Source organism: Melospiza georgiana, chromosome 4, assembly GCF_028018845.1.
Source record: "Melospiza georgiana isolate bMelGeo1 chromosome 4, bMelGeo1.pri, whole genome shotgun sequence".
NCBI classification, from domain to species: Eukaryota; Metazoa; Chordata; class Aves; order Passeriformes; family Passerellidae; genus Melospiza; species Melospiza georgiana.
Window position 1 is genome coordinate 19,679,125 of NC_080433.1, and position 25,517 is coordinate 19,704,641.

A 25,517-nucleotide genomic window follows, 5' to 3' on the forward strand; every position below is an offset into this window, starting at 1 on the left:
CTTTTTCTACTTACTGCTCTGCCAGCCAGCCAGTGTAACATCTGATATTTAGACTCATTATCTGTGTATCTGAAACAGTTTGCTTGTATCATAGCTTAAATAGAAGTTAATGTAATCAGATACTCCATCTGCTTTTGAAACGAGCATGGTGAGCTAGAGATGAGCCAGTTTGCTCTCAGATTTCCTCAGAAATGAGGCATCTGTCTCTATTTGCTCTTGACTGCAAATCTATGTGCCTTATACAAGTAAGGTGTTTCAAAGCTATAGGAGCCATCGTGTAAATTTTTGTGTTGTGATTAGAAGATGCAGAAATTATTCAGCTTAATAAAAAGCTTGCTAAAAGTCCCTAGCAATGTCTGAAAAATATTGCAGGCTGGAGGAAGAATTACTCAGTTCAGAAGAAGGTGAGTTGAAAAATGTTCTTGATTTTTATTTTTAATGTTTTATTTTTCTTAAAGGAGAACTATTTAATTAAATGAATTTTGAAGGCACAGGAAGCTTTATTTCAGGTACAGCTGTAGAGGCTCTGAATGCTACTGTGAGTGTTAAGTTACTTAGTAGATGGCTCCAGGAGGTCTTTAAAGCCAATCTGGTTAAGAATTTTTTTAACCCAGTTAGGTGGTAAAGTGTTTTTGGTGTAAGGAGCCAATTTAAAGGTGTGTAAAGCAGGCTGAAGCCAAGTTGGCTGTTGGTGCAGGCTGTAAAGGAAACAAACAGACACACAGTAACTCAGGAGTAAGGGATTTGCAGCAATGGAGTTTAAAGGTTGTGGTAATACTGTTTGCTGGGGCTAGAATGTGGGAGACAGAAGAATGTGCGTCCTATTTGTTAGCTCCTATTTTCAAATAATTCCTGACATTGGTTTTCAATTGAAGTGGCTGGCACAATGTAAAAACAACCATAAGTGTCCTAATCAATCCCCTCAGGCCAGGAAGTCATTGTGGGTTTGTTGTTGTTCACCTCCAAATCTTTTTTTATCACTTGAGATACTTGAGAACAAGACAGATCTGATGGTGTCTACTGACAGTGTTACTCAGGATGTCATAAGCTTTGCAGACTGTGTATTGCATAAAATAACAGTGCTGATAGTACTTGTCAGGCTTCACAATCTTTTTAAACAGCTCATCTTTATTAGGCAACATGATCTTTCTAAACAACTCATCTTTATTAGACAACCGGAATAACCAGCTTGTACTCTCTCTGTAGGAGTCTGCAGTCCGTGCTCTTTGTAGATGAGGAACATTCAATGCTTCTAGCTGTTGAGAAGGAGATGGAGCTGCTGAAGACATGGCAAAAAATTCCCAAATGGATTAAAAAATGCTTAGGGTGCAGATTGCCTGAAAGAGGTGGTTGAACTAATATTAGAGACACTTGTTACATAAAAATTATATAATAAATGGGTTTTTTGTGAGGCTTTGATGTAGGTAATTATGGAATTTAGAAACTGCTGAGAGTATGCAAGTCAGTGAGTATGCAAGAACCATTAGTGAGATTTTGTTTTGATCAGTCTCTAAAAAACACAGGTATCTTCCCACTTCAGAGTGGTGGTCTTTATGTGTCTCTCAAACTAGAAGGTGGGAATTTAGCTGAAGGTTTGTCCTTTTGATCCTCTCCTGCTTTACAGAAAACTGTGTTTGATGTGGTTTAGAAATGTAGCTTCCAAACTGTTTGGATTACTTTTATAGTTCCTGTTGTACTTCAGTGCATTACTGGAAAGAGTGTTTGTAGGCAAGTAATATATTGGTAGTGGCATAATGTCATACACCTGCTGGGTACTTTCCTTAGCTACTGCTGGAGCTACAGGTAACTGGTCTCAAGGAACTGATTAGACACTTCATCAGAGAAGGATGCCTAAAAGAAGCCAGACTAAGACCATCTTAATGCTGTGCTAAAAAACCTTGGTTACATATGACATCTAGTGCTGGTGTGTGTGTCTCTTGGACTCAGTAATGCCTCTCTTGATGTTGTGCAGGTGTATGGATAAAGTTGAGGAGGCTCTTCAGGTGTAGGCAGGGATGTTCCCTGCAGTCTTATTAGTAAATTATTGGCAGTGTATCTGTTAGACCACAGTAGTTCTGAGTCTTAGTGAATAATGAAGTCCCAACAGTAGGCTTGGCCAGAACTAGTGGCTTCCACTGCTGGCTGGGAGCAGCAGTCCTACTTCCCATACCTTCCTCTCCAGGTTACATAGTCCTCGTCCCTCTCTCATGGATTGCCTCTCACAGTTGCCCAACTATGACTTGATAAACAGGCAAAAGACTGGCTAGGTTAGTTTCTGTCAGAGTAGTGAATAAAACAGGTTGCCTTGTAGCCAGGCAGGTGTCAGGGCCATTGCAGGGAAGGGGAGTGGGAGTGCTTGCTTGGAAGGGAGTGGGTGACCTGCTCTGTTACAGCAGCTGCAAGCCATTGATTCAGTGCAAGCTATGTCATGTCATTTGTTTGTCATTTTGGATTGAACCTCAGTTTCTCTTCACAGGGTGTGTTTTTATAATTCTGTCAATTTCTGTCTTTTTTCTTTCCCTTCCAATGCCCTCTCTCTTTGAGACAAGTAACTAATATGTCTCTTCTGTATGTAAAAGCCCTTGCTTTACCTGATAGGAAACTGTGCTGGAAATGGAACTGAAATTCCTGTTTATTAGGCCAAAAGACTTGGTTGGGGTGCAAATAGATCTTAAAACCATTTAATATGCAGTATTTCTTTGAGGTGGCTAATGAGAATTGACAGGAGTCTGTGCACAAGTTGGAGCTGAGGAAGATTAGGACAGAAACCTGAGAATCTAAAAGTTGAGGCAGGCAAATGAGTGTAGACTGTATATCATTGAATTGTTAAGGTCAGAAAAGACCTTGTAAGATCATTTGAGTCTAACCATTAAACTACCACTGTCATGTTCCCCACTAATCCATGTCCCCAGGCACCACATCGACATGTTTTTTGAACACCAAGAGATGTTGATTCCGTGTATATATATATATATATATATTTACACATGTAATTAATAATCAGGGACATGTAATAAGAAGCTTTAACTTGCTGTGTTGAAGTTGCCATAGTTGCTTTGTTCCTGAGTGAACATTTAATTAACTTGTATACCAATTTCCTTTTTCCACCCTTTTGTTATCTGTGTAGAGCTTAGGATATTTCTCCCTTGCTTCTACTGAGGAATAATGGCAGCAGGTTTGGGTAGTAATTTGTGCCTTGGTAGAATGCAGCCACACAGAGGTGCTCAGTGGATGATAAGATGGATAGGTGGTGCTCTGTTTCAAGATGGATATGGAGGCTGCTTTAAATGGTTGAAGATTTTGTAGTGTGGTTGGTTTTTTATTTTATAGAATTCAGACAAGAGTGTTTGATTTGAAAGTATTATTTTAAAGTACCTTATTTTTGCTTATTGTAAGTTCAAGATTTTTTTTTTTTATTAAGCACAGCTAGAATAACCCTGTCTGGGAATTGAAATAAAGAAATTACCTAAATAAGATGTAGTTATGTGTCAGGGTGGTTTACTAGGTTCTCTTATCTTAGTGGGGAAGAGGTGAACTGTTGACTTGAACTCTTGAGGAGGAGATAAAAGTATATCATTGAAGAACATCTTTAATGGCCTAGAAAGCCTTTGTCATTAGTGTATACAGAAGCAGTTATTTTCTCTTTTTGTTTCTCCCTTTCAAAGCCCTCTCTCTCTAAACGAAATAACTAATATGTGTTTTCTTCTGTGTGTTTAGGGCCCATAGTACCTAATACTGCTTTTACAGACTGTGCATTGTAACCAGAACTGAAATTCATGCTGGCTGTGGTCAGATAAATTGGGACTCCAGTGTTCCTAGAATTAATTGAAATCCATTGTTAATCCTTTTTCCTGCATCAGTTGTGGGAAGGACAGGATAGTTCTCATTTATTTCAACAGGCTTCATGCAGTTGCAACTTCACTAAGACACAGTGCTTGAAGTCAGATTGGACTATTGTTCCTTCTTCTCTTTGGTGTGTCAGTCTGGCCATGCTGGGAAAATGAATGGAGACAGAGGAGTCTGAACTGCTCTACAGAGTCTTGCTGAATTCTTGAGCAGCGTGCTTTGCTTCATATGTGTAGGGTTACATACATTACTGGTTTTATAGTGCTGAAAAGAATTTCTTCATGTCTGATGAATGTATATTTTTTCTTACTTTCAAATGAATCTTGTGTCCTGATTCACTGGCTGGTATCATCTTTGTTTCTCTCAATAGTTCCACATTGAAATAAGGCCTTCAGCTATCAGAGCTGCTTTTAAAATGTCTCTTTTTTTTCTCTGCTCTCTGACAAGTTGTTTAGTTTTGAGGTCTGCTGTAGTTTTCTTAAGTGTTATTTCTTTGATTGTCTTGAGGCAGCTTATTTTGCCAAAATCTACACTAGAAGATTCAGGTTCCTTCAGACCTTCATTTCTTTAAAGCAGTGCTTTTAAAAGAATCTGAACAGAATTAATTGTAAATACTGTTTTAAAGCAGATTGATGCAAGCAGTCTGGTTGGGAAGAATAAGTAAAAATTTCATTTGGCATAGGAAGGATGAAGAATTTGCTGTATGCTGAATAGACGATACTAAACAGAAGGAGTACATCAAAAGTACTTCAGTAATGTTAACTTGGCTCTATCAGGAAATTGTCATTAGGAAAAGTAACTTCTCATAAAGGTGCTGCACAAAATACATGATGATGGCTGCCATTATGGATTAATTTGGACTGTGTATCTCTTCCTAGAAGTCATACATTGTAGTGAAAATGTTGTTTGACCTCAGTGTATATTTTTGCACATAAAACTGGATTTTCTGAGCATGTAATTGACTTCAGTTTGAATAGTCCTATGACTTCTTTTTGCTTAAATTCCTAATTGTTACATGAAGTGCTTGTCTGGAAAATCAGCTTTCCACACAATCTTTTCACCAATGCTTAGAAATAAGAACATGTTGATTATGCCAAATATTCTGTTGTCAAAGTATTTTGCAAAAGTAATAACTTTCTTACCTTCATTCTAGCAATTTCATTAAATTGAACTTAAAAACAGATCTTGGAAAAAACGTGTTGAGTTTCAAAACCATACCAGTTTGTTTTCAGACTGGACTGGAATTGTGGAATGGAGGAGTCAGTTTACAAATAATGTACGTCACTGTTTTTCCCTGACATTTCAGGTGACACGATGAGTATGTAGATTATGTGGCTACTTTCTCAGTGCAGGTAGGTGGTTTGTTGTATTTGTAACAGAATCTATTTCATTATGTAATTCGATAGCTTTGTTCTATTGACCATAATTTTCTTATTAAGTTTCTACATTTCAGAGTCTATTCTTTAGAATTAAGCTTTCATTGACAAGGTATCACATACTGATTTTATTTATTTTAACCTCTGGGCTTTGAGGGAGTGAAAAGCACTGTTTCTTGAGAATGAATTATGTATACTGATTTTCTTTCTCAACGGAAAAATGTGCAAGAGTATTGCCATTAAAAGTGTATTCTGAAAGGACAGCACTAGCATCACTATCAGACTTTAAGTTTTATTTCAGAAGGTGCAGGAAGTCTGAACCTTTGGAAGGTCCTTTGGAATTCAAAATAGATAATACACCTGTCTGCATGTTTGTGTTACTGCAATACTTCATTTCAGATAAATATTACATAATTTAAAAGCAATAGGGTTGAATTACATTAGGGAGGTCTAAACCTATGTAATGAACATTAACATTTTTAATGTGCAATTTGATGTTTAATCATAAGTAGACCAAGGCCTCTTAGGACTTGGGAAGTATCAGAACAGATGTGTCTGAGCAGTTAGAGGTCAGAGGTTTTTGTATATTATGGCATGCAGCATTATTTTTCTTGGGATTATTATCTGTGTTGAAGGATGATGCAATATTTACTAAGTTAGTATATTTTTAGGTATTTTGAGAGTTGGCCTTACATGTCATTTTTCTGTAGTTAAGAACTTGGTGGAATGTGTGTGAGTGAATGTGCAGAAAAACTAGGTAAGCTATTGGGCCAACATGCACTTATTCAGTACATATCTTAAAACATTGTGGGCTGTTTGTTTTGGTTTTGTTTGTGTTTTTGGGTTTTTTTGTTTGTTTTTTTTTCCTCTGAGAAAATGACTTAGGGGAAGTTTTCTACAGAAAGAAAAACAGAATAACTGCTATTTTATAAACAATTTTGAAGTGCAGTTTTACATGTTCTTTGTGTCTGATATCAGTTGCTCCCTTTTAAAAGGAATTTTGTTTTGCAAAGTGAATATGGAAAAAGCAAAACCTCAAATATTTTTATGTGAGGTTTTTTTGTTGTTTTTTGTAATTTAAAGTAGTAATTCAGTACCTAGTGTATAGAAGTTTGTAATTTTCAAAAAGTGCTTCATTTCTGAAGTAAATCCTTGTAAGTTTATTGTGTTTCTAAAGCTGTTACCATGCTTATCATGGTAAGATGGAGAGATATTGGAAAAAAACGCCATGTTGCTTTGTGGCTTCTTTTGGTCTGTTTTGTTTTCTTTGGTGTAACTGCATGCATTTTGAAGAGTGGGGCTGGAGGGGAGCTCTATCTAGCCTAAGGTCCAGGTTTTAAAAGCTCACAACATTTATTTTAAGTTTTAAACTCTTCTTCAAATAAACTTCATTTTTTCATCTGTTCTTGTGCTATGGGATGGTATGGAGTCTGTCCATAGTATTGTCACACTGACTTTGTCTTTATCTTCCTAATTAAGCATTTTAATATTGTCCCCTAACAAGTGGCAGATGTGGCTGGTTGTGGCAGTGACATCTTTAGTACTTCCATTGTTTTAACCTGTAAATACTGCCTTGGCATCCTTTTCCTACTTGGAGAGCATAGACTTAAGGAATTCTGGTTAGTCATTTAACTTAAAATCTGCCAGACAGACTTCCTACCCTATATTTTTATTTGCATTCTTGGAATGGAGTAGGAGAAGCTAATGTTTGCATAACTTGCAAGCTCGCTAACTAATTTTGGCAATAATTACAATAGGTTTTTTTGGTTTGTTGTGCTCAAACAGATTAGTACTGAAAGTAGCAAGTGCAGACCTTGTTACAGGTAAAATGAAAAGTTTGCTATAATGCTCAGTATATTAATAGAAATAGCTCTCATCCTGGGTGATTTGAAATTCAGTATTAAGGCTTGATAGTAAAAGGTACATTAACAGCATAAGATGGCTATTGTTGTTGAAAAATCATTTTTACAAAGAGAAAGAAGAGAGAAGTAACAATATTTTCTTTCATATGTCTTCTTGAAAATAACATTGTTGTATATTTGTTAAGTAACTGCACATAAGTGAAATGTGCATAATTTTATTTTTTATTTATGGAATTTTACTGTCAAGGATTCTAAAACCTATCTGAAAAAGTGAGTTGAGTGGCATTTTTTTCTTTTTAGATCAGCTTATTGAACTGACTTGTCATGTGGCTGCCTGATGGTTTAGATCTGGTGAGAGAAACAATGGAAGCCCATGGTGGGGCCTGTTTTCAGCAGCACCAACTATGTTCACTTCAATGCAGTGAGAAACTGTACCCTGTGGTAGTGACTTTGGTTTTGGGACAATTGAGGCTATCCTGTTACTAATGAATCTTTGCTACCTCCAGCATTGCCTTGGTCCTGTCCTCATCACTGTTAAGACCCAGCAGAGAATCTGTATCTCTGTATCTTGGCTGCTCTGTGGATGACTGGAAATTGAAAAAGGATTTTGGCCATCTGCTCTGGCAGATAATAGGAAACATCCCTATACCTCTAGTAATTGTCTGTAGCCCTGTGTTCTTGGTAACAGGAGCATGCTTTAATACCCCTAGTATTTTTCCACTCTTCTTTTTTGTTCTTTTTTTTTTTTTTTTTTTTTTTTTTTCCCTACTGGATGTCAAGACCTGTGCTTTTTCCTTCCTTTTATAGATAAAGCCTGGAGTGCTCACTGAGGCACATCAGGGAAAGGTTGTGGGTGCTGATGCAAGGGTGGACAAGGATGTGCTGAGTTCTTGCTCAGAAAAACAAAGGATGGTACAGAAAGGAGAAGGTTGTCCTCAGTGTTTATTCATGGAGGATATAAGGCGATTTTGCAAAATGTAATTTTTAGTAATTTTTTAGCTTGGAGAAGATGCAAGGGTTTGTGCTTGACTAAACATACTGGCAAGAGCTCTAACCTGCATTTTTGCTGCACAGTGACCACAAAAAAGTCAGATTGTTCAGGTTAGACACTGGAAAACCAAGAGATCTTGGGGCCTGAACTTCATGTGTCCCAATAAGTAAAAAACTTAAAAAAATTTGCTAGTTTTCAGCTTTAAATCAACATCTAATTGTAAAATAATATCTATCCAACAATATCCATTGAAGTAATACTGGACATGCTGTGATGGCCTGCCCTGTTTCCTCATCTGCTAGGTGAAGCTTAGTAGGTGCAAAATGTGGTGCTGGTGTGGAGAGGAGTGGAAGCTGTTATGGGAGACTTCCTAAAAAGTCCAAGTGCATCTAGGAAGGTGAGCCTATTCAATTGTTTTGCACATGGAAGGTGGAAAAGGACCTTATGGAATTGAATCAGTAGGGGGAGGGAACACAAGAGGGGTATCTAAGAGGATGATGTCCCGTCTACAACCCAGCTTCTTGGCAAGTTAGCTCTTTTTCTGTTGAAGATGATTCATCTGTTTTCTGCTGTCTTTTTATTAGATCATTGAGAATTGCTTGCATCTCTGTTTTCAAGATTTTATTCTCAGTATGCCTCATATACAGGAAATCTTGGAATATTCCTAGTAGGAATAGCTCCCTGGTTTCATCTAGGAATTAAACTAGGAAAATGGGCATCCACACTTTGCTGATTTCTTGAGTGCTTTTTTATGTAAGCATTCCCTTTTACACTGGGAGTTTTGTATAATGATAGGGTGCATACACTATTTGCTTTAATAAATTAGTGTTTAAAATAGTCATATACCCTTAAGAACACTGACAATAAGGCTTTTGATCAAGAGTGCTTTGGATTTTTTCTTAAATCAGGATTCTTTCAGTCATACTAGTGAAGGTAGTTAAGCAATCTCTAAAAATGATTTGGTTGTGCTTGATAATATCCGAAGCAGGGGAGAGAAAAGCCAGGCTGGCTTGAGAGCAAGCAGGTATTAGATGCAGAAGGTGCAGCAGCCTGTGTGGTGACTGACACAGATCCAATATTTATTCACACTGTGCTGCTGTAGGGGAGATGTGCCAGGTGCCTTGGGTGGCTCACAATATACAGCCATGCAGTCTCCAGGGATGAAAGTTCCTGTAACTGTCCTGGACTTGTGCAAACTCCTTGTACAAGACATTCCAGCATAATTGTGAAATGGTTGTTTAATCTGTCATTCTGAATTATCAGTACCCATCTCTTAAAGTCTAAATTAATAACAATACTGAAGAAGAGAACAGCCTCTGCTGGACTTCCCCCTGCACTGTGGAAGAAGCCTTATTTACCCTTTATTGAAAAGCAGGGGTCTACTGGTACTTGTCAGATGTTGGAGTCATCTTCTGATTGTTTTTGATTTATACTGGCTGCTTTTACATAGGTACAAATGTAATGATCAAATGGAAAGCTGAGACTAAGTCAAAAGCATGCACAGGCACCTTCTAGAGAGACTTAAGTTGGGAGAATGGGTTCCTCAGACTTACAGTAGCAGGGGATTTCTTCAGATGCGAGGGATGGGCATGTTCTTGTGTGTGAAAAAACTTTCCACTTTCTGAGATCTTCTGCTACCTCTTGTTGACCTTCCCGGGATGCTAGATACCATGGGAGGTATGGAATGTCTCACCAGTCGGAGGCTGATGTAATGGAATGTATTTTTAACTAACTTTTTTCTACCTTGCTATTCCTTCTAGAGCATTGCAAGTGAAATTGGGCTTGGTTAACCTTTTCACCTTCATGAACAGAATAAAAGGTGTATTTTTGAACAGTCTTGTATGGCTGTTTTGTTTTTTCTTTTTAATTAGCATTATTGTATTTTATTGTTTAACACTGTAAGCTTTCCAGTGTTCCTGAGGATTAGTCTGTGTAGTCCCTGTAGGAGATGAGCAATTCAGAAGCTAGGTAATATATACTCAAGACATTTCAACCCAAATGGATTGGGTTGATTGCAAGGTGAAGGGTAATAATATTTCATACAGGAGAACATCAGTAGATTTGAAGTTGCAGTGTTTGAGTATGTTAATGTTTTCCAGGCTCTCTGCTACCTCTTGGTGACCTTGTTTTGATGCGTGAGGTCTGAAGTTGCATTTGCCACAGTAATTGATTGCTTGCTAGTAGCCAGAGTGATTAATGTCAGATTCATCTGTGTGTGTTGGAGAAAGGGACACGGGGAAGTGACTTGTAATGGTGCTGTGTGTGATTGATGTGCTCTGTGGCATCCCTGGCAGTGCTTGTTCCTGCAGGTGCTGGCACCTCGCTTGCCCTTTGCTTCAGTCAGGCATCTGCGGCTGGATTCGCTTCCATGATCTCCAGATAGTGTTTTGTGTTTCCAGTGCTGGGTTTACAGGATAAATAGACTGAAAATGTGTGCTTCCCTTATTGAATGGCTATTCCAGACATTATAATACCATTCCAGTCTCTGTACACAAAATCCCATGTGCCTTCTTGAAAGGTTATGGAGTTAATCGTTAGTACGAAGCCTGAAAATAAAGCAGAAATTCTGTTATCTGTAACATTTGATAAGAGACAATAGAATTAAGATTCTTAAACAGAATAGGACAAATAGTTGTCAAAGCTATTTTTTGCTATATTTTTATGCAAATTTCTTGTGGTTAGCAAGATAATCTGATTGGAATGATGATGAATGTATCAGATAAACACTAAGGAAAAGGGAAGGGAATAAATGAAGTGCAAACTTGATCAAGATACAGTTCAACATAAATATCTTTAGCTGTTCAAAAATTGGAAATTTAGCTAAAATAATGAGATTCCTAAAGATGTATAAAACCAACCTTCTGATTTGGGGCTTTTAGAATGTACATTTTAAAACAATTTTCTTATAATGCATAGGATTATGAGTCATTCATCTGTTCTATAAAAAGAGAGAGAACACAAGCAGAAGGAAATGGGACATGCATTTTTAAAGACTGCTTCTGCCTTCCTTTTTGTTTATATGTCAGCTGGATTTTCATGTAACAATGATTCTTGTAGCTGTGGTCTTATAGCAGATGCTAAATATTGCAAGAATTGTGATGAACTATGGCAGCTGAGTTTTGTATTTAGATTTTAATATACTATGCATATAAAAAAAGCAAAATAATTTCTGGATTTCATGTGGTATGTAGGGAACGGGGAAGTAGAACCAGCTGAATGTTTAAGGGGGAACTTGGAATGCACTTCCCATTGATGGTTACATGGGAGATGCTCCTCAGTTTCAGATTGGATTTGCTCATTGTGCTTCCAGTGCTAGACTGTTTCTTGTATTGTTTTGGCAGCATGTACTGACACTTGCTGGAGCGTGTCAGCATTTTGGCACAGGGCTGCTGAGGAAAAGACTTTGTGTAGCTGGATCATTTCAAAGCTTCAGTGTATAAGCACTCATTACAGTTGATATGGAATGGGTTACGTGACTGGGGCACTGTTCCAGTTCTTGTGTTGCTAGAGTGCATTGAGTGTACATACCTCATTTTGGTGGAAATGTTCAGGGTTGTACTGTTTTTCTGTATTAACTGTAAAGTCAGCAGTTTGTAAGTGTCAGTGAACTTTTCACAGAACGAAGAACTCTGCCAGGATTCAGACCAGCAAGCAGGGATTACTTGTTTTTTGTTGTTTTTTTTTCCTTAAGAACTTTGTGCAAAAGCACATGTTCTCCAATTAACCTCTAGTGTTTCAGCTTCTAACAAAATGTACTTAATTGACTTTAACATTGTTTTGTTTAGGTATCAGCAGAGTAGATGCTTTGTCATGACTTGTAAAAATTTTGCTTTTAATCACATTTTGACTGTTTTATCTGGAAAAAATATGGACTGAGAAAACATTACATCTCTCAAGCACTCTTTTAAATACTTGCTGCTATTTTAAACCAAAACCAGTTCTTCTAAGTTATTTATGTGGTCACTTGTGTAGTTTATGAATTCAGTTCTATTGTAAAGATTTCAAGAATAACATTAAAGTATTCTTCATTAATTTGTCTTAGGAGCTAGGAGTCAGTTACATGATTTTTGCAGAAAGAAAAAAAAGACAAGAAAAAAAAAATCCAGTATATCTTCTATAATTTAACAGCACATAAACCTCAGTTGTTTTTGGTTTTTTTTTTTAACTCATAGCTTCTGTGAGGGAAATTGCTTGAATGGTTTTGTAAAAACTGTTTCCTGTAATTAGGATGAAGGTTTTTGGGGGTAATGGTGTATATATTGTGGATTTGCTCATTTCTAAAGGAATTTGATTCTTGTTTCATGTTTATGATTTTTTAAATGGCATTCTGTGTTCAGTGATAAATTGTTACTCAAAATTTATGTGGCAGCCCAGTAGTGGAGATAATCTGGCATCTCATTATAATTTTGTAGAGTAAGCACATTTTATTAAAAACCCAAGATTTAATTATTTTTTAGCTTGAAAAGTAAACCCTGTGTGCATTCTCATTAACATGTAAAAAATATTATTCCAGCTGCGTTGGGGTAGAGGAGCACCATGCTGTTGACATTGATCTATACCATTGTCCCAACTGTGCAATTCTCCATGGACCTTCTCTAAGTAAGTATGGGTTATTCAAATTTCCTCTTACACCTTCAGATTGTTTTCTTCCCATATACAACTGCAAAGGACTGTTCAGAAGAATATTCAAGATGAGTTTGATTATTTAGAAGGCACTGGTTCTGCATGGCTAACTCTGAGCTGATTAAAAACCTGCAAAACAAACAAACCATCTTGAAATGTTCCCTGATGTGGAGATGCAGATAGAATATAATATAAGGCACAGCTATAGATTGGAGAAATCAAAGTGCACAGGGTAAGTAGAAAACAATCTGGACTTGGCAGAAAGTGTGAAAATGAAAATTAGGGAATCATAATTAAAAAAAAGAGGAAAATACAAAAGATGGTTTCAAAGGTCCTATGCTTTAATTATCCAAGTTCTGATAAGTACCTAGGAAGGCAAGTTTGAAAAAATGTACAAGTTAGGTGTCTTTCCTTTTTTGATGGTTGTAGGCTATATGCTACAATAGTCAAACACAGCTTTTCAACAGTGACAGCAGAATATGAACATCCTGTGAATGGTGTTTGTTTGTGCTTTTTTGTTGTTTGTTTTTGATTTTATTGTTTCCCCCCATTTATGTCCCTAAAAGTTACACAGTTGCAAATCTCAGGTTTCTGATTTATGAACAAGGTTCCACCAGGGTCAAAATGAGTTGCCAGAAAAGTCTGAAACAGAGTAACAAGAGACATCTCTTTTTTGCTGTAGAGATCTGCAGTGGCAAAATGGAACAGATTTTCTTTTGCTAACTACTGAAAGGATACTGCTTTATCCAACTCTTCTAGATTTTCCTCCATGTCCGCCCTTCTCAAATGGAAACAGGGTTGTAAAAAATATATTAAAAAAAAATTACTTTTCCAACCATGAATTAAATTTCTGTGTTCAGACCTGAAAAGTATTTATAAGCAATGTGTTATCACTCTCCAAGCACTGAGCCATGGTCATTTGTGTTTCCTACTGCAGGTTTGTTTGTGGGTTTTGCTGTTTGTTGTGGTTTTGTTTCGGTTTTTTTTTTTGTTGTTAATTTGTTTTTTGTTTATTTGGAAATTTTTTAGTTGTTTTTTTGGTTTTGTTTTGTTTTCCCCTTGAAGACACCACATAATGTTTTATAGTTTATACTGACTTAAAAAATATTTTCAAATCTAAATTTACTTTACATTTAGAAATAAGATTAAGACCACCCTCAGTGATAGTCTTGTGGACTATGAACAAAGTGATTAAGCATCAATAGCTGATATAATTAATACATGTTGCATGATATGTATTTTCTGTAATATATGAGTTCATGGTCTGTTAGCTAAAAAGTAAAGTAAATGCTGGTTTATGTGCTTGTAGTTTTTAGTATTCCAGTGGTCATTTTCAGTTCAAAATCTGCATGTTTGTCTTATAAATCAGAATACAAACAACAGCCATTTTTTCCCTTAACTTCTGTCTCTCTTATTTTTTTTCCTGTGGAATAGAGGGACTAGGAAGAAGAGTAGACAAGAGATAATATCAGACTTTTCAAAAGAATAAACTAGTAAATTTGAAACTTCTTTTCTTTTCTTTATCAGTGAGAACTAGTCTGCTTTACCCTGATGCCTGTAAATAATCTTTTCTGTAATGTAAGTGCTGTCTCACCTGCAGCAATTAGACAGTGAGATGAGAGGGATTTTTGTTTTGGAAGTCTTTTCAAAAAGACAAGAAGCTGTGGTAAAAATTATCCTTGTTATTTCATATTGCCTCAAGTGTGTAGATCATCTAGATTTAGTAGAAACTTCAGACATGTCAGTTACCAACCCAGACAGAGGTGATATAATTAAATATGTCTTCACCTTGAATTTCATTAATTGTTCTCAGCTGTCAGAATCAAATCTATGGTAGTTTGTGGTTTGGGCCCTGCTTCCTTCAGATTTTAAAGAGACTGATAATGTCTCATGACTTCAGGTAATGCAGAAATGTTCCAGAGTACTTCAGTCATATGAAATTTTGTATGTAAGTTTAAAAAAGGCATTTTAATTTACAGCTTCATATTCTAAAATCCCTTTGCCAAAGAGTTTTAAGAGACAAAAATTCAGCTGTTGAAGAGGGCAAGTATATCTGTGGTTTCAACAGAATATGTAATCAAATGAGGTGGTGCAAAAAATTATTTAAAATATACAAGAAACACATACTTTACAGTAGAAATAGGTGGTTACTTTCAGTATCCTACAAAATGAATTGTGTAAAAGTTCCAGTAATGAAAAGAAAACTACTGCATAGTTAGATGGGAAAATGATATAAAAAATTCAATTTCTCCATGTATTTAAGAAAAAAAAATCCTCCTCATGATTTGAAAGAACAGTTTTACAAGACCTTTAGCAAGCAGCCATGTGTATAAAATGCTGAATAATGAATCCTAAAATCATAAGTAACTTAAAAAGAGAAAAATTTTTAAAAAACAGTAAAATACGGTGGAGGGTGTTTAAGATTGTTTGATTTAGAGTACTCATATTAATTTTGTTAGTTTCAAAGTTTTCTCAATGATTCTCAAGTCTAAAAATGCTCTATTTGCATGAATGCTGAGTCAGCTGTGTCACTAGCTTGTGGTGTCCAGAGCTTTGAGAAGGCACAATGTTCAGTAAATGTTAATAAGACTGTAGCTGTCAGGACATCACTTTCTTTATCTGGTTTTGCCTTCTCAATTCTGTCATACCCTCCAACCAGTGTCTTTTTGTTTGTGGTATTAATGCCTGTGCTTGGTCTGAGCTGCGAATGAGATGTTGGACCAGGCCTTAGCAGGGTGTGCTGTGATTTACTGCCTGCTCCTTAAAATCTTGCAGTCTTCCTGCAGTCTGCCAACATTTCTCTTGCCTTTTTGGCCTCTGGGAATCCCCTCTGGGAGCCCCCAGTACCCCTTCCAGGACCTGGGGGCTCATGGTACATGTGTACACCTCTTGATGGTGTCCATTTGAAGCCTAGCAGATGGTGATGTCTGTGGGAAACAGTCCAGTAGTGGAAGAAGGCAGGGAGGAGTGTTTGCCTAAGTAGAGTTATTGGCCCATTGTTTTGAGTGTAGAATGGATATAATTAAAAAGAAAAGAAAAAGCAATCTTTCAACTTAATTTTCATGAAAACTTCCAGCACACTTTTCTGTTCCTCACCCTCCCTGCAACTGTCTTGTGTAGTGCTCAGTGTTGTCACAGCAGGTTGTACGTCAATTTTTATAAGCACCGAGGGTGAACACTGGTTCCTTCCTTAATTTGAGCATTAGGATCCATTCATTTAAAATGTTTTTATTTTGCAGTTGTTTCTGTAATGTCTTAAGGGGTTAAAAAACTCTAGAATGAAGGGATAGGTAAACAGAGGAAGTTTTCATTACTGTTTCTTCTTCAGTGCTCTCTTATGAAAGGACGATGTACATTGCCAAGTACAAGCAAAAGAATGATTATATTTTCTGATTTGTAAGTGTTGCAAAGACAGACTTTAAAAAGTGTGTCTGTGCTATAAAATCTCTTAAGCAGCTGTATCATCTTACAATTTTAATGAGCTGTTGTAACAGCGGTGAATTTATGGGAAACTACTCTGTTGAAAATTAGTATTAGCCACTAATTTCTTGCATTATTATTTATGACTGAGAAAATAACTTTGAAAACTTAATAAACCTGTCTTCATTATTTATGAAGTTTTACAGTATTTGGATAGTTGGCTCATTAAGCAGCACTGGTTTTGAGTTCAGCAAAGATCTATAAATGTCAGTTTATTCTCTTAAAAGTCATCTAAAGGATCCATGTTGTCATGTCTGTGGGAAACAGCACACCAATAGGAATTATTCCCTCTTATGTGTAATGACTATAAATGTCCATTATTCCTGTATAAACAACTGTTTTATCTGGAGAAGCAGCAAGTTGGTTTGTTTTTTTTTTTTCTTTTTTAGAAACTATTTTCCTCTTTCTGATACATCCTCAGCTTCCTATTATAGTGAGCTATGTTTTCAGTATTACTAGTGCTTTTTACATTTTGGGTGCATCATGACTTAGTGAATTTAAGAATGAGCTCTGCCATGACGTTAAAATTTGTATTAATGCAGTGGTTTTGCTGGATGTCGTATTTCAGGCTGTTTGGCAGACAAGTGTAAAACATTATTTGTGTTGACAAATAACCTTGGCTTTGTCCTCTTCTGAATTTCCTGAGCATATGTAACTGAATTTCTGTTTAACATTAGTGGTTAAATTACAGATCGGGTGTCAGTAAATCTTCTTGGGGCAGTCTTCCAGTAGCAGCTGTCTAGCTGGGGAGCAGAGTTTGGCTTTTTTAGGAAAAACTGAAATGCAGCCTTAAAATTATGGGACCCATAGTGTGTTCCTTAGTACAGTAAGTGATAAAGATAGGAAGTTCAGCACTCTTGGAGGTTGATTCCCAAATGGTGAGATGGTGATCCCTTTTGCAGAGACACCTCTTGATGATTTAATAGGGCTTCTCAGCCTGTTGAGAGTTTGAGGATGAGAAATAGAGGATTATTTGTACAGGAGGGAAGTGCTCCAAAGAGCAGTTTACTAACAAACAGATGATACAACCAAGGGCTTCCGTTCAAGGCTTGTGCTCTTTAGAAATGGAGATGAAAAATGAGTGGTTGAGGAAGCCAAATCAATGAAATAACCATTGTGAAATGATTTGTTATGAAATTATGAAAATTGGAAGAGAGGCAGTTGAGTTAACCACAATATCATATGTCACTTTGTCCTCTCCTTCACTCAAGGTCAAAAAATTTAAATGGGGAGGCTGTATACAGCTTACTAAGTTTTACAGAACAACTTTCCAATATGTAAAGGGGGCTTGTAAGAAATAAGATGAATTTTTACCGAGATCTTTAGTGATAGGACAATGGGTGATGGCTTTAAGCTGAAAGAGAGTAGATTTAGATTAAAGAAGATATTCTTTACTGTGAGATTGGTAAAACACTGGCACAGGTTGCCCAGAGAAGTGGTGGATGTCTCATCTTGGAAGTGTTCAAGGCCAGGTTGGATGGAGCCTTGAGCAATCTGGGATAGTGGAAGGTGTCCTTGTTCATGCCACAATGTTGTAACTAGATCATCTTTAATGTCACTTCCACCCCAAACCATTCTGTGATTCTGTAAAAGTACATACACTTTTTCTACATATGCTTTTTTTCATTTGGGTATCTGTCATTTGTCATAGGGAGATCATCACAACAAGTTTTTATGAGAATGTCTAGTGTTTCAATTTCCTTGTCCTTTAAGTATAAGGAGCAGTTAGGAATGTAATTTTGCTACTATTGAATTCTCAGCTCCAGATTCCCGAAATTGTAATAGAACTTCATTTATTCTTTATTTTTTATTACTATGCTGCAGCAGTGCATTAAAACTTCAAACTGTTAAGAAGTTGTATGTTTTGGAGTGCAGTGCTTTTGTTACACATATTGTCAAGGTCACACCTGCCCAAAACAGTTTGCACACAAAACTGTAACTGTAGCATAAGCAGTAGAAATGGTAGTGAATAGCAGTAATATTATCAGACTGGATATGGCTGTGTTTATGGGATGTAATAGCACAGTGGGATTAAGTCTTGTAACCTTGTGTGAATATGTAAAATGAAGTCTCTGGCTTTTCAAGAGCTGTGATTCTTTTGTTTATTTAAAAAAATGTCTGAGCTTTAAGAAATTAAAGTTCGATTGTTCGTTTTATAGCTGTCTTTTTGGATTTGTACAGCTTTCAGGCTGCACCTGTTTACTTGTGTTGGACTGGATATGGAGTCTTAACTTATGTATAGTGTGCACTGAGATTCTCACGTAGAAGGAGCATAAAAGTACGGAGTTACTGGTGTCTTGCAGATGTCATTTGTTGGAAATAGGTAGAATGTCACCTGATTACTGTGACTAACAAACCTTATTTTTTTTAATGTGATTGAGGCATTTCTGTGTCACTGATGGGATGACTGCTAATCTGAGCCATCTGACTTAACTAATTCCATCTTTAATCCTTCTGAAACTTGTAGTGAAGAAGAGGAGAAACTGGCACAGACATGACTACACAGAGCCAGATGATGGCTCCAAACCAGTGCAGGCTGGAACACGGACCTTTGTTAAACAGCTGCGGGCTCGCTCTTTCCCAAGGTACAGAACCTTCCTTACATACTCTGGTGGGAAAACACAGTGAAATGTCATCTGAGTATGTCTTAAAGGAAGTGACTAACATTTCTCTGCTTCATGTTGTGAAGGTTGAGGATGACTTCCTCCTTCTTCAGATTTCTTCCCAGTGCATCCCTGTTTCAGATGGATACATTTCCCTTGTCATGCAGTAGCTGTTCAGTTTTGCACTGGGATGGGCTGTCTGTTGGGACTGCTGCAGGGTGGTCTGAGAGGTTTTGAGTTTTGGGGTTGATTTGGTGGTGTTTTTTTTTTAATGGTGTTTTTTGTTTTTTTGTTTTTTTGGTTTTTTTGTTTTGTTTTGGTTTTGTTTGTTGGGTGTGTTGGTGCTCTTAATGTAAGAATATTGCCTGTCTATTCCTTTAGTTCTCAGTTTCATAGAACATTCACGTGAACTGGTAGAGTCTACCTATCCTTGCATGCATTAGAAGAAAGTGGAGAAACATGATTTTAATCTTTAATCCTGAGTTTGGTTGGCTATCTCACTGAAACATAATGACTTACAATTCTTTAGAGCAGCTGGTGGTTGTTGTTAGAAGAATGTACTTTAATGCCTTATATGAGAATTCCTTTTCCCCATCCTTTTAAGTTACTCTCTTTGGTCATACAGAAAGACTGCGAGTTTCCAGATGATGCGTTACAGTAAAAATTTCTTTGCTTGTTGAGGTTGTTTCCTTGGTCTATTAGTTAAATGCTTAGTAAAATCTGTGGTTCTTTTTGATTCAGATGTAGCCATGCCTGTCTGTCCTCCCCCAAACTGAGACTTTTTTATTTCAGTAGCGCTTGGAGGATGCTTTTCTTGCTAATACTCCATCCTTTCTTTCCACCAGTGCTGATGAAGTAATTTTGAAAATGCATGGAAGCCAGTTAACACAAAGATATCTGGAGAAACATGGGTTTGATGTTCCCATTATGGTTCCTAAATTAGATGGTCTGGGACTCAGACTTCCTCCACCAACTTTCTCCGTTTTAGATGTGGAACGCTATGTGGGTAAGAGTCACTCTGGAGTACTTACTAAAATGGTCCTGCCTCTAAATTAAAATAAATTCTTCTAATACTAAATGATTAAATACTAAATGATTATAAGAGCTTCCAGAGTGCTAAATATTTATTCTAAGTTCAAGACTAGGAGAGTGTAAAATCAGCGCTGTGGTTTTTTCTTCCCCCCCTTTTTTTTTTTTTTGTGTGTGTGTCTGTTTGGTAGATGTGTGATAAGACTACAGCCTTATGTCTCAACTTTCAAACCTGTTAATTTCAGGACAAGCTATATGTGGAATGCTGAAGGTTTTTTCTGCTACATGTAATCCAAGGATAATGAGAATTGAATGAATCACTCTTAGGATTAATAAATTTAATCATTAGTTAGGCTATGACAAAACTTAATGTTTTGGACTCAATATATTGGCCTTTCTGAGTTAAATCTTCCTGAAATTTTCTTACCTTGGCATCCTTTGCCAGGAGAGGCTTCCCAAGGGCCACTTCTTTCTTATCAGATCTCTCACCAGTGTGTAATTGTGCCAGCCTGATGTAAGTGTGCAGACAGAGGCTGAGGCAAGTGCAGCAGGACATTTCCTGTAACACATGGTATAGCTGAGATTCTGAGTGTGTTCTCACCATCACCTGATCTAATGATGTGTGCTGAAAGTAGGTTTTCTGTCCATCAATATTTTACAAAGGCACCAGAATATGCAGTGTTGTCACCATTGTGAGGATAAATAGAAATGTCTGTTCTGCCTTAAAGAGTAATTATTATGGTGATATTTCTGAATCTTTTTTTTCTGGATTACTGCCTCTTTGGATTCACATAGAAACTTGACTGTCTCATCCTGACCTGCCAAGTTTTCCAGCTCAGGGAAAAAATTGGAATGTCACAGATATACCTTCATATTATTGAAATTAAAAATAAGAAAACTGAATAAGTACTATTTCAGCTGGAATTTATCAAGATGATACAAACCTACATTCTTAAAGTGAATGTGTTTATAATCTACATCTAGGCATGTTTCCAACATTCCAAAATCAAGTGTCAAACTTGGCCATTGTGTAACTAAAAGGACATAAACCAATTGCTGTTATAGTGGTGGTGTTAGTCCTTTCTCTTGGCCTGTCTAGTTCTCTAAGTGTATCACTTCAGAACACATGGTCTCTGACCCCCTCTCTGTTGTTATCAGAAATGAAACACACCCATGATAATTATTCAGTGAAAGTACTGTGTGCTTGCAAGTTGTGCCTGTATTTAAGGAAGGTGGGGGGTTGGTGGTGCTTGGTAGGAAAAGTGAGGAAGAGATCTGCCTTGATAACTTTGTCCATGCTGCTCTTTGCAATTGCAGCCATAAACCTAATTTTTTTAACAGATGCAGCCATTCTATACTACTCTTTCTTTTTGGTTAACCACAGGAAAGAGGATTTATTTTTAGAGTGTTTTCAGTTCTGTCCTCGGCTGATTATAGTAATTAAAGTTAAACCTAATAAAAAGTTGGTTTATACTGATCTGTCTCTCTTCCAAGAGAATAATGATAGTAGTAGAGTTTTTCTGCAGAAATGTTTTGATGAAGACTGGAAAAAAGCTAATTTTCTCTTAAATTCCTGAAATGTCTTTTATCTGTGATAGCCTTAAGAAGGTCCTCCTGTTTTTCACAGGTGGTGACAAAGTGATAGATGTCATAGATGTAGCAAGACAAGCAGACAGTAAAATGAAGCTCCATAATTACATTAAATACTTCACAAATCCTGACCGACCCAAAGTAATGAATGTGATCAGCCTGGAGTTCTCGGACACAAAGTGAGTATTGACTTCAATTCCTTGAATGTAGGAAGTGGTTTTCACTAAGCTGAACAGTATGTGTAGGAATATAATGCCTGTAGTGGGAAAGACAGGAGGAGGTGTATTTTATGTAGACAGCCACTGTCATGTAATGTGGGTATAAAACATATTTATTAGTTCATAAGTAATGTCTTTGTAGGAAGCTGTCATTTAAAAAGAGGTGTGCTCACTCCTGCTATATTAACAGTTCTTTTTTGTTTGTTTGTGTTTTAAAAGGATGTCTGAATTAGTGGAAGTACCAGACATTGCCAGAAAGCTTTCGTGGGTGGAAAATTATTGGCCAGATGATTCTGTCTTCCCTAAGCCTTTTGTTCAGAAGTATTGCTTAATGGGTGTCCAGGACAGCTATACAGATTTTCATATTGATTTTGGAGGAACATCAGTTTGGTACCACGTTCTCTGGGTATGAATGCTGCTTGATTTACAGAGTCACAGAATATGCTGAGTTGGAAGGAGTCCATGGGGATCATCAAGTCCAACTCCTGGCCCTGCTCAGGACAGCCCAAGAGTCACCCCATGTGCCTGAGAGCATTGTCCAAACACTTCCTGAGCTCTCTCAGGCTTGGTGCTGTGCCCACTCTGCTGGGGAGCTGTTCCAGGGCCCAGCCACTCCCTGGATGTCTTTGACTATGTGAAACAAAAGTTATTCAGTGTGCAGCCTTCTGTTGTAGCATTATCACCTGCATGAAACCTTGGGCTTGCAATGCTAAGGGAGGAGGTTGAAAGTGAATTACTAATCTCTGGTGTTGCATTTTTATGCTTTTATTTTAGCATGACTTGTAGACTGTAATTGGTTGACTGATCACTTCAGTAGACTTGTGAGTGATACAGTAAGGTTTTAGCAGGAAAAAATAATTGAATGAAAATCATTGGCATACTCAATTTTTTATTCTCAAAAATCTGACCATGTGTACATCATAGAAGAGGCAAAGTGGTTTCATCCATTCATTGTCTCCTTTGGTAGGTGTGGACATGTCCATGAATTGTTTATAAAATCTGGATATTTTTGTATTCCCATGAAAAGTTCTGATTGGTTTGTTTGCTTCCTTTAAATCACAAGACACCACCTGTTTAATATGCTGTATCTAAGCTCTTGGTGGATTGCATTTGTGAGACACTGCCTGAACATGCCATAGTGGAAGATGGAATACTTTACAGTTAGATCAATCTGTTACTTCATTAGGAGTGATTCAGAGGTTCTAATGTACCTCTAGGAAAACATTAATTTATTTGTTTGGTGTATTTGTTTAATAGGGTGAGAAGATATTCTATTTGATCAAGCCCACTGATGAAAATTTGGCTCTCTATGAGTCCTGGAGTTCATCTGTCACCCAGAGTGAAGTATATTTTGGGGACAAGGTTGACAAGTGTTACAAGTGTGTTGTGAAGCAAGGACACACTTTATTTGTCCCAACAGGTAAGACTTTACTCTTGGTATTAGGACTTAGCAAGTTTAATCACCAGGAATTATGAATATTGTAAAGTAATTGGATTATTGACATTTGGTATCCTCTAAAATTATAGATAAAAGAGAATAATAAAACAATTAGAACTGTAGATTTTCAAAGCAAGTAATTAGATTTTAAGATTGACTGATAGTCATAGCAATTATCAGGGAATGAAGGGGTATTTGTTACTCAATTAGAAGACAACAAATTAAAGTTGATTTTGATTATCAGGGAAGTAGTTCCGATTAATAAACTCAGATTGTTCACTATTAAGTATTCAGACTGAATTCTTATCCTAATTTTATAATACAGTTTTATTTTTACAGATTTCAGTATTGCAAGGCCTGCTAAGCCTAATTATTACAGAAACATTGCATAAACTTCTTATGCTGTAGGCTAGAGTATGAAGAATAAAAGTTGGGTGGGTTTTTTGGTTTGCTTTTGTTGTGAGAAGTGTCAAAACAATTCTTTAATAAAAGAATAAAAACCAGACAAATGCTTCAAACAAAACACCTCACCCTACACAAACTCCCAAATGCCATAAGCTTACAAGTCTTTAATAAATCAAACAATATTTTGCCAATAAAGTGACTGCCAGGTTTTGGTATTTTTGCTTATCCAACCTGTCCCTATAAATACTTTTTAGTATTTTATTCTTGAAAATTTGTACTGGGTGCTGTCTTCTCTTTTTTGACTGGAACGAAAGCTTTAAATACATGGAGCAAGAAAATGGTTTACAGTTCTAGTTCTGGAAGAAACCTTGAAGATTATGATCAGTACATTATTCCATCCTGTACTTCCTAGACTACTTCATTTTTCTCATAGCTCAGTTCTGTACCTGTGAGGTTCAGTGTTCACTGTTCTAGTTCACAGCTTGTGCGGAATAAGTACTACTTGATGAGGCCCTCTATGTGCTTTTGATATTCCTGAGCAGCCAGAGCTTCTAAAACCAAGTATTTCCAGTAAGAAATAGCATTCATTGTCCATGTATGTAAGTTGCAAAGATCTATGAACAGAGAAAGCAGAATTACAGAATGACAAACTTTATTGTGACTGACAGAAAATAGCTTTCTAAGTAATCAGCTGAATCTGAGCTATCACTGTAATATGGCCATGAAGAAAATATCACCAGATGATAATTTCTCATGTGTACATGTATTTCATTGTGTGTACAAATAAAAGAGTACTTCCAAATACACACGTGCATGTATGTGCATACACACATATTCATATACATATGATGGAGTGCAGCAGAAGAACCTGTAATTTAAACTAGGTTTCAAGACAGGTGTTTAAAAAAATGGGAAATTATCTGTAAGACTGAGGAAATACTTTGACAAAAAATCCCCTGATCTCTGGTGAAAACCACTTGCTGTTTCTGCTTGCACTGGTGCTAGTGGATGTCATGATTATTTTATAATCTTGGAAATATGTTCAGTGTAGTCTTATCTAAAATTAATTCTGCATGTAGGTGAATAACATCTACTGGGAGGCTCTTCAAAGTTATTTAAATATTATTCAAGATATTCTGTGTGGTCTACACCAAATTTTCATTCCTTGTTATGTAGACTTGGATCAAAAGTGCAGCATAAAAATAGCAAGCAGGAATGAAAAAAAATTAATATCTTAGGTTGATACAGGTATGCCGTGAAACTGCTTATCATTAGCTGAATTAGGGCATAGATTTAATGCTAGTTTGTAATATGTAGTTGTTTGTGATTTGGTCTGATCTTTCCTCAAATTGGGGAACTTCCTGTGTTTGTCCATCCTGCCTACACTCGGTGAAAGCATGAAGTAGTCTGCAAATGTCTGGCCAGTTCACCTTGTGTCAAAGAGCATCTGTAGGCATGCAAAATCAGATCTTGACAGAGAAAGTCTCCTTGTAGTTTACTTACACTAAAGCTCCACAGTTTACTTACACTAAAGCTTTCACAGATAACTATTTTTAATCAGGCAGCTCATGTAATGTGTTCTTTTGTGTGCTTAGTTGAAATTATCCCCCAGTAATTAGCTACATCGATAGTGTAACGTTGGCCATGCTCTACCGTGTTGAATAGTGGATTTCTGAAGGACAATATTTCAGTTATGTGACAAAGTTTATAGCGTGTCTAGACTGGGTTTTAAACTGATCATAATTTCACTTGACTTAGAATGGCTGTATTTAGAATAATTTATGGGACCACTTCTGAATTCCTATTTGAGAAACTTCAGTATTGCTAAATGATTTTATGTTGTTCAAACAAGCCAGTTACTGTAAGCAACATGTAAATACTGAAAGACATATAATTTTATTTTTATGACTTGATCTTTTGTTCAGTATATTTTTCTATTCCTGAGTTGTTTATATTTGTGGATTGGAGGGAAAACTTTTGGAATTTTTACTTGACAAGTTGGCTTTGCATCCTTACTGCCCCCTCCCAGCGATAAATGTTTTAAGCTTAATTATTT

At 36.7% G+C, this 25,517-nt stretch overlaps 1 protein-coding gene across 2 annotated transcripts in view; it reads left to right on the forward strand.

Annotated features, from left to right (window-relative positions):
* KDM7A (lysine demethylase 7A) overlaps positions 1–25,517 on the forward strand; it is a 61,599-nt gene that overhangs the window by 12,858 nt on the left and 23,224 nt on the right. For both annotated transcript variants that reach the window (XM_058022340.1, XM_058022341.1), the window contains exons 2-7: positions 12,589–12,674; positions 18,646–18,763; positions 19,627–19,787; positions 21,438–21,579; positions 21,838–22,024; positions 22,876–23,038. In XM_058022340.1, the coding sequence (XP_057878323.1) occupies positions 12,589–12,674; positions 18,646–18,763; positions 19,627–19,787; positions 21,438–21,579; positions 21,838–22,024; positions 22,876–23,038 (857 nt within the window). The remainder of the gene's footprint in view (positions 1–12,588; positions 12,675–18,645; positions 18,764–19,626; positions 19,788–21,437; positions 21,580–21,837; positions 22,025–22,875; positions 23,039–25,517) is intronic.